Source organism: Acanthisitta chloris, unplaced genomic scaffold (assembly GCF_000695815.1).
Source record: "Acanthisitta chloris isolate BGI_N310 unplaced genomic scaffold, ASM69581v1 scaffold12805, whole genome shotgun sequence".
NCBI classification, from domain to species: Eukaryota; Metazoa; Chordata; class Aves; order Passeriformes; family Acanthisittidae; genus Acanthisitta; species Acanthisitta chloris.
Window position 1 is genome coordinate 1 of NW_008672141.1, and position 9,647 is coordinate 9,647.

The 9,647-nt window shown below is 59.6% G+C and overlaps 1 protein-coding gene across 1 annotated transcript; it reads left to right on the forward strand.

The window, feature by feature from the left end:
- Positions 1-4,650: 4,650 nt before the first annotated feature.
- Positions 4,651-8,804, forward strand: LOC103801968 (plasma membrane calcium-transporting ATPase 4-like; the record flags this gene model as incomplete). The annotated part of the gene is made up of 2 exons (XM_009074406.1): positions 4,651-4,846; positions 8,607-8,804. Coding segments are annotated over exons 1-2 (394 nt in total), but the record flags the coding sequence as incomplete, so codon positions are not given.
- Positions 8,805-9,647: the final 843 nt, after the last annotated feature.

A 9,647-nucleotide genomic window follows, 5' to 3' on the forward strand; every position in this document is an offset into this window, starting at 1 on the left:
CGCTGCGCTCCCTGACTCGGTTTCCCTGGCACAGCGTTGCTGCCGCTGAGCTCTGCGAGGCCCCAGCACTTCCTGGGTGTTCTACTGGTCCTTTTCCAGTTCCTGGGCAGGGGAACCTTTAGTGCCCCCCACTCCTGCAGGATGGAGCCTGGGAGCTCCTTCCCTTTCTGCGTCGCAAGGGAAACCAGGAGGTGTTGCAGCCGCCGGGGCCTTCCCTTGGCAGGGTTTGGGTTTTGTGTTTGCCACAGGTGACGTGGGTGTCCCTGGGGTGCTCCCGGGGTTGGGGTGGCCCCACGGGGAAGGGAAATGCCTCTGTGCCCTCCCCTGGGGCATGCGCTGCGGGGAAGGAAGCGGATGCTGCGGTGGGAGGAGGTAACGTCCCGTGGGCAGGTGCCTGCCCTGGGGAGCCCTGGCTGGGTACAGTGTGTGCTTTTGGGGTCTGAACAGGGTGTTTCAGCCTGGCCTTGCCCCCCTTTGCCTCCTCACATCCCCTCTCCGTGGTGTCGGGGTGGAGGGCGCAGATTCCGGCGTTGTGACCTTCGCTGCCCGCTCCGACCTCTGCAATCCTGCGCCTCCTCCCTTGGTGGCTGCCAGCCAAGTGCCAGGGAAGCTCTCGGTCCCGAGGGTGACAATCCTCCCTGGGATGGTCCCTGCCCCTCTGGAGCCAGCCCTGCCCCTCTGGAGCATGTGGTTTGTCACCCTGAGTCACGTCTTGGCTCCTTGCACCCGAGGAGGGGACAACACGCCCGTGTCCCCTCTGGGTGCCCTCCTGGGTGCCCGGCGCGGGAGGGGTTAAGCCAGGGAAGGCTTCCCTTGCCAGGGGTGTTGCTGGGAACCGGCAGAGTGCAGACTGCCATCTGCACATTGCGATTTGGTGAGTGTGCAGGGGAGGGGCCCCGGCCCTGTCCCTGGGGTGCTGGGGCTCCTCTGCTCCCCGCAGAGGTTTGGGGCTCTCTGCGGTGCTGGATGGGACGTGGGGGACCCCCCCCCGAAACCCCCTGGGTGTTAGTGCTGCCCTGGCTTGGGGACCACCTGGTTCATGTGCTGGTGTATCTGTGTCCTTCCTGCCCATGTGCTCCCTGCTGTCTCCCCATGCTCTTGCTCCTTCCCTGCTTTGAGAGGCTTTCAGCTTTCCAGGCTGTCCACGGGGGTCGTGCCCCCACCCAAAACACCCTCCACTGGTGGCAGCACCTAATGTGTCTCTCCCAGTGATTTTCTTGGAATATGCAGCCGTTCCAGCAGCTTTTTACCTCCCTCTCCTCTTCCAGCATAACTCCCAGGTGGGACTGCAGCTCCCAGGCACTGGCAGTGGGTTCAGCTGGTGGGATCTGCTTGGGGGGAGGAGACCAGGAGAGCTGTGCAGCCTCTCCCGGGACAATTCCCTGCAAGCAGGCAGGGAAAGGTGGTTCAGGCCCATTTTTCTGCCTTAAGTGGTTGTTACTTTGGCTTTTGGAGCTTGTATGTGTGTCTGTCTGGAGAGTGTGTCTGTCCATGCTCATGGGCTCAGCCTCTCCTTCCACTGTCGATGTAGCTCAGCCTCTAATTTCCAAAGAGAAAAATCTTAAACCCAAGCCAGGGAGGGTAATTTTGGGGGAGTTGGGTTTTTATTTCCATCGCCACTTGGCAACATAAACAGCATCCCTGACAGCTTTACATTGAGTTTGCCATGGCAACCTACAGCAGCCAAGTGTTTCCAACACCCCATTCCCATAGTGGGAGAGGAGACAAACCCCAGTGGGTGCTGCTGGGGGCAGCACGTGGGGCTGGGACACAGGGGGCACCGGGCAGGTGTATGGGGAAAAGGGGATACACCTTGATCCGCGTGGCCTGAGGTTTGCTCGTGGGGCTGATCCTGCCCATCCAAGCTGGGGTTGTGGCTCTGGGCAGGGGACGTGGTGGCTGCTGTTGCTCGTGGCGTGGCACGGTGCTCTCTGCCCTGGTTGGTGGGAGATGTCCTGGCTGGAGCTGAGTCGGGGCACAGATTTCATCCTCCTTCGTGGAGCAATGAACAAACCACCTGAGCTTGGTCAGGGCTCACTCCGTCTCTGGGAGGATGTCTGGTGGGCAGGATTTGCTCCGATGCTCTGAGCTGAGCTGGGAGGATCCGTGCCCTTGCCCAGGGGCTCAGTGATAGCTGCTGCCTGTGTGTGCCAGGCTCCTGGTGCCATCGGCTGTGCCCCTGGCGTCGCAGCAGGGCCACTCGTGGCTTGGCTGATGGTGTCACATGGGACATGTCCTGCTGATTTATTTCTTCTTGTCCCTCTTTCAGCACTTTGCTCTCCCCAAGCTCAAAAGCCAGCGAGTCCCTTTCCCTGTGCCAACAGGTCCCTTTCCCTGTGCCAACAGGTCCCTTTCCCTGTGCCAGGAGCTGAGGTGGGCACGGAGGATGCTTTGGTGCTGGCTCTGGCCACAGCCTCTCTCCCTGCCAGGACGGAGGTGTCGTGCAGCCGTTTATTATTCCGGGCAGGTTCGCCTGCAGCACCACGTCTGCTCCTCACCAGCCGCTCCCTCCTGCCCAGTGTGCTGCTCCTTCCCTGGCCCACGGGCTGAGAGGCTCTGTGTCCCTCACCCCGAACTCCTCCCTGTCCACAGCAGCCCTTGTCCTACTCAGGGAGGTGACACAGCTCTGGTGGTGGCTCAGCAGGTCCTGTATCCACACTGTGCTGTGTTTTCTTCCTCAGGCTCCCACTCCAGCTCTCCCACTTGGGCTGTGTTTACTTCCCATGGGAACCTTGAGGAGCACTCGTTTCTCCCCAGTGCCTGGGGTCTCTGGAGAGGAATTCTTGGAGTGAGGGGCAGCCTGCTGAATGCTGCTGGACTCAGCAAAGCGTTAGAGCGATGGCTCTTAGGGAAGCCTGAGTGTATCTCCGGACAGATCCTTCCCAGCTTGGCCCAGGAGTGTGGGAACCTGTCCTGTACTGGTGGGATGGGGCAGGAATGGGTCTGTGACCCCAGGTGGGCTGGAGGAGGATGCTCAGAGCAGACCCTGCACAGTCTCTCTTCCCAACATGCAGAGGGAGTCCTGGGTTGGTGCTGGGGGTGCTCAGTGCCCCATGGGCTCCTCCAGGGGTAATTACAAGCTAGGCTGTTACAGTACTAATTAACCGTCTTTCTCTTAACCTCTGAGCTCTCCTCAGACGATGTTGGTTGCTATGAAAGAGGAAAATTAGTGTGTTGGGGTGAGGGAATTATCTTCTTTTTTTTTTTTTTCCTCTTAATCAGCAGGAGTTTGCTTAATTGGACCTGCCACCTCCTGCTTCCCACTGCTGGGAGCCTGGGTGGATGAGCTCAGCTCCACGAGGAGCTGTGGGATAACTGGGAACGGGCAGGGATGCTGGAACTGGTGAGCTCTGCAACACTCTGCCCCTGGGGGCAGGTCTGGGTGCACATCCCTGTGTTGCCCAGCCCTGTCCTGTCTGGGGCTGCTGGACAGGACCTTCCCATGGCTGTGGCATCACTGGTGTCCCTGAGCTTCAGTTGGTGCCTGTTGTCTCCTGATAATGCTGAGAGCCACCCTGGGTGTTGCTGCTCGACAAGGAGGTGCTCACAGGGGCCAGGCAGGGAGGAGTTTGCTTTTTGGGGTCTTGCTGCCCCAGGAGCTGCAAAGTCAGTGTGACCAGGCTGGAATGGGAGTGGTGTGATGCTGGGATGGCCTCGTGATGGTTTGGTGCCCATCTGTTGGGCTGGTGATCCTGTGTGCTCCTGGGGAGCAGTGTCTTTGGGGCTCACTTGTGTTCCCTGGCAGGGCTGGAGTGTTGTAACCTGTCTTGGGGTGCTGAGAGCCAAGGCTGAGTGTCACTCGCTGCCTTCAAGGGCTTCCTGAGCCACCTCTGGAAGGGTCCTTAATGGAAAAGCCTCTGTTTTAGAGAAACACACAGGTCTTAGCAGTTTCTCTGGTTCCTGCAGAGTCTCCCAGCTGACCCAAATCTTGCTGGGTGCTGTGAGCCCCTTTCCAGGGGTGCTGGGATGTTTCCTTACCTGCTGGCAGGAGGCTGAGCCCTGGGCCTGCAGCCTGCCAGGGGAGGAAGCAGCTGTTTTCCACTGCTGAGGTGTATTTTTAACCCAACGTGAATGGGAGGGTTTTTCTGGGCTGGGCAGCTGGGGCTGAGTGAAGAACCACCTGCACACCCTTCCTGCCCAGCCCCGGAGCTGCTGCTGCTGGTTTTCCCCACGGCGTGGCTGAGTGCCACTTGCTCTCCATGCTGATCCTCCCACCTCCCTCCGGAGCCAACTTCTCAGCCAGGTTTTTTGGCCGAATCATGCTGAAACCACGTTATCTCCAGCAGGTGCCCACGCTGGGGTACCACTGCTCCCACTCTCCCATCCCGTGGGGCACGTTCCTCTCTTCCTAGGCCTCCTAATGCTGATATTTTTGTTTCCCATCCTTGTTTTTGCAGCTCCAGTTGCTGTGGTATCCAGGGAGCCCTCCTCCTTCTGCAGGAGATGCACGCTGGTCGTTGCTAAGGTCGCCTCCGCGGTAACATGCACATCCTGTTTACACCTTTATCCGGAGAAGTTGGGCTCGGGTAGAGGCACCTCTTCCCCCGGGAAGCCCCCCAGGGAAGGGGCCAGAGCGAGCACCCCCCTGCCAGACCCTCGAGGGAGGAGGTTGCTGCAGGAGCCTCGCGTCGCCGTCGCCGCGCCGGCGAGATGACCAACAACGTGGCTGACCACCACCCCGGGAACTCTGTTGCCGAAGGCAACCATGAGGGGGACTTTGGGTGCTCCGTGGTGGAGCTCAGGAACCTCATGGAGCTCAGGAGTGGCGAGGCAGTCTCCAGGCTCAATGACTCCTACGGTGGAGTGCAGAGCATCTGCAAGAGGTTGAAGACGTCGCCAGTCGAAGGTGAGTGGCTTGTCCCGTGCTCTGCCAGGTGGGGTTGTCACCTCTGGGCTGCAGCCACGTCAGGATCATGCTGGAGGGTGGTGGCTCCAAGCTCTGTCCTGTGGCTGAGCTTGGAGATGGATTAGATGGTCAGGAAAAATGTTTTCCCTGATAGGATGGTCAGGGACTGGGATATTGCCCAGGGAGGTGGTGGAGTCACCATCTCTGGAGGTGTTTAAGAGGCTTCTGGGTCTGACACCTGAGGATTCTATGAGCTCAGTGTGGTCCCATCACACTTGGTGTCCATCATGGGAGGTGACTCTCTGTGGATTGCCCAGGGAGGTGGTGGAGTCACCATCCCTGGAGGTGAGAGGTGTGTGGATGTGGCACTGGATGATATATATGGTTTAGAGGTTACAGCGGTAGCAGGTTAACGATTGGACTCAATGATCTTAGATCCTCCAACCTTGATGATTCTATGATTTTTTTAAGGAATACAAGGAAAACCAAAGAAAAGCATCTTCCCAAGGCATTCCTTGTGGCACAGCCTGGAGCCCTGCATCCCCTGGGAGGGTGGAGTGGAGGTGGATGCAGGCAGGGCTGAGGAGCTGCTGGGGTGTAGGAGGGGCACTGGGGGCTCATCACCACAGCCCAGCTGCTCTGTGCCAGCTTGCCCAGTTTAATCATTGACAGAGCTCATGGCACAGCTCAGGTGGGTGGGGAGGAGAGTGTAAAGGTTGGAGAGAGATGGGAAGGTGCCCAGGCTGCCTGGAGCTGTTTGGGACGTCTTGGGCAAGGGACGGGCAGTGTGTCCCCAAGGGGATGGGGAGATGCAGCCAGGACCCTCCTGATCCGAGGGGTTCTTGGAGGGCTGTGGGAGCCTAAAACCCTCTTGGGTCCTTCTGAGCATCAGTGTGGAGTGGTGGCAGTGGTGCCAGGTCACCTCTGGGAGGCTTTGGTGCAAGGATGTCAGGATGTCACCTGTCCATGGGCTGGGCTGGATTTTGGGGCCTCCCTGTGGGTGAGGAGGGGCTGATGGCACTGGGGGCTGTGGGTGCCTTTGCCTGGCAGTGGATCCATTCCTTGGCACTAAATGGGTTCAGGGGGGAGAGACCCTGTGGTTACAGCACTGAGGGTTTACCTGGGGCTGAGAGCAGGATGTGGCCCCTCAGGGGCTGTGGGATGGGGATGTGGCTGTGCCTCAGCTCTGAAAACTTGTGGGTTATTCTTAGTGCTGAAAGGTGGGGATTAGTGTGTTCCCAGCTGTGAGTGGGACCGGGAAGGGGAGACAATATCGGGATGTCATTAGAGAAGGGGGGGGAGTCCCGGTGGAAATACCAAGTCCAGGTCACAAAACAATATGTTTGGCCCTGCCAGAGTGGGAACACACTCTGTGGGGGTGGGAGGAGAACGTGAAAGGCTCTTGGAGGGGAGGCAAAGGGCTGCCCTTCCCTCCTGGGTCCTGTGTCCCCAGTGCATCCCTCCCTCACCCTCTGGAGCTGAGCTCTGCTGCTTATCCCGAACCTTGTCCTGCTGAGCCCAGACAGCAAACAAAGCTCACTCCCTACCAGCTGGGATTTTTAGGAAGAGTGAAATGTGGCACCTCTGTCTGATCTCATCTGACTGGGAGCACTGGGTGCACGTCCCAGCTCCCCCTGCAGATGTTTGTGCCCATCCCAGTGCTTGTTATCCCTCTGGATGACACAGAGCTCTGGGCAGGGAGCACAGGGCTGGGTTGCCCTTCTACGTGTCACCAGAGGAAGCTGCTGGCACAGCAGATTCTGCCTGGGGTGTCCCCCAGACCCTTTGCCCCACTGTGTGATTCATTGGCTCCTAGCAGTGTCTGGAGCAGTTTGATCCCTCCTGGATCTGTGTGACTCCCACCCCTCGGTGCCACTGCCTCTCTCCATGCTGCAGGCTGTCCCCACCCAAGCCTGGCACTGTCCTTGGGGGGCAGACACTGACCACAGTCCCCCCAGAGACTCCCTGTACCCTGAGAGGCCCTTGGCTTGTTCATCCTCGTAGGGTGGGACCCCCAGACGTGAGTGTTTGCGCAGTGAGTTCTCCCCAGCGTTGGGACTGGTTCTGCTGGGACCTGCTGCTCTGGTTGTTGCCCCAAGAGGTGTTGGTATACCCTAACCCCTTGGGGCTACTCCCAGAGGAGCTTTGGGGTGGGGTGTCTGGGTTTCCACCTCCTCCATCACCCCGTGGTGCAGGGTGGTGGCTTGGTGAGTCACCAGAGCATCCCCTGGGTGCCCAGTGCCAGCACACCCTGCCCTGACTCACTGCTGCTGGGAGCAGCTCCTGGGGCTGCCACCCCCTTCCCCATCCAGGGGGAGGATCCTGCAACAGCAGCTTTCCTGGGCTGGTCAGGGACTGATGGCCTCACAGGGGTTTTTCTCCACTGTCACTTGCAATCTCTACCGAAATCTCTAACCCAGACCCCCCAGGTTTGTCCCCCCTAGCCCTGCAGTGGGGTCTGTAGGTACCCTGGGGCACATGTACTTAGTGCTGACACAGAGAGGGTGACAGAGACATTGGATCCCCCAAATCACCCCAGGAGGGTTGGGGGCAGCTCTGGCATCATGCCCGTGGGTGGGATGTGCTTTGGAGCATCCACATCTGGAGCATCCACATCTGGAGCATCCACATCTGGAGCATGCCGTGTCCTCCTGCCGGAGCACGTGTGTTCCCGCTGTGCCGGGTCGGTGGAGTCAGGCACTTAGCCACATTTTCCATGCATTCCGCCGGAGCTGGGCGGGAATTGAGGCTGGGAGATCCCAGGATCCTGCTGCCTTGTCGGGGCTGGGTGGGGACGCCCGGGCTGCTCTGCCAGCGCGTCCTCTCCCTCCAGCCGGGGTGTATCCCGGCAGAAAGGCGCTGGGAATGGGATTCATCCTGCTGCATCCTCCTGGCTGGGATGACATGGATCTCCTGGGAATGCCACGGAGCTGGCGGGGAGGTGTCCCCCGAGCTCGAGGGCATCGCTGCCAGGCGGCTCCAGGCACCGGGATGTGTCCAGAGCCACTCGAGCTGCATTCCCAGTGCATCCCGGGATCTGGCAGCAGCCCCACAGACCATCTTAAGGTGGAGGAGAAAGAGGGGCTTGGTTAAGGTGGTGCTGGGCTGGGGGGGCTGCTCTCACCTGGGGCCGTGTTGGCTTTTAAGGGCTGTGATAGGAATGACCATTCCCAGTGGGATGCATTGCTGTCTCTTCCTGGCCTGGAGGGCTCAGAAGGGGCTCAGGCTCCACTTTTGCTCCCTATTTCCTGCCCTTTTACTCCCCTCTTTTGCTCCTCTCTCTCTCTGGGCTTGCTCCCAGCCATGGGGAGCATCCCCCCAGCTCAGACCTGCCCTGCCCCTTCCCTCTGTCCCACCACCCTCCTCCAGCAGGACCAGCCATGTCTCCTGCTGGAGATGCTGTGGGGCTGAGCTCGGAGACTCTCCTGCTGTGCCCAGTGGCTCTTAGGAGCTGGCAGAGCAGAGGGATCAGGTGGCTCCAGCAGCTCCGAGCGCAGCTCCCGGTGCCAGATTTACGGCTAATTTGATGCAGCATGTAAACAAGGCAGGCAGAGCCAACTGGCATCCACTGGCACCCGGGAGGCTGCAGAGAGCGGCTCAGCGTGCTCACCCCAGCCCTGTGTGTCCCCTGCCCCACGGGTCCTGTGTCCCTGCTGTCACATCTCATACCCTGTGCACTCCTGTTGGGTCCCACTGGTGCTGCTGGGGGCTGTGGGGCAGTGCTGGGCTTTGCCCTCATCCCTGTCTCTCCACGCTCCAGGTCTATCCGGGAATCCGACGGATCTGGAGAAGAGGCGACAGGTCTTCGGCCAGAACTTCATTCCTCCCAAAAAGGCCAAGACGTTCCTGCAGTTAGTGTGGGAGGCACTTCAGGACGTCACCTTGATCATCTTGGAAATCGCAGCCATAATCTCTTTGGGCCTGTCCTTCTACCACCCCCCGGGTGGGGACAATGAACGTGAGTCCCTGAGGTCCCTCTGGTGTGGTGGGACACTCCCGTGAGCTCCCATGCCCAGCCCTGTGGGAGCAGAGACCTGGGATAGGTGCTGTCTCTGGAAGGTCACCCCGTGGGTCTCTCCACCCTGCTGCAGGTGGAACTGGGAGCTACACCCGCTCACCTGTTAGGTGGTGGCATCTCCCCAGCCTTGTGGTCCTTGGCATGGGCCCTCCAGGGACCTGCACTGATGGATGTGTCTGGGCACCACAGCATGGCTCAGAGCTGCTCCTTGCTGCTCCCCAAAAGATGCTCCAAATCCATCTGATCCTGTGGCTTCCCACATCCTGTGGGGTTTCTCTTTAGGTTTGGGGATGGAGGGATGAGGCTGTCTGGCCCCTGGTATATCCCTCCTGCCCGGGCAGTGCTGTGCCATCCCATGTGTGGCTGAGGACAAGGGCAAGTTTCTCCTCCTGGCCTTGGATTGTTGGAGGAGTCGGGCTGGGATCTGGAGGTGTAGAGAGATGTGACTCACTCCAGGGCCATGCAGGGAGGGAGAGCTGTGTCCTGCAACTGGCAGTAAAACCCAGTTATCCCAGCTCTCAGCCCAACCTCTGCCAAAAAGGAAAAGTGAAAAAAGAGGCAAAAAACCCACCAACAAATGCCTAGAGGGGTGTCAAAACCTCTCCTGAGGGCAGGGGAAGCCCTTCTTGGAGCAGCTCAGGGAAGGAGGAGGGAGGAGTAACTGTCTTCTAGGCTGGTGTAACTCGGGGCAGGGCAGGTGTGTGTGGCTGTGCAGGGCAGGTGTGTGTGGCTGTGCAGGGCAGGTGTGTGTGGCTGTGCAGGGCAGGTGTGTGTGGCTGTGCA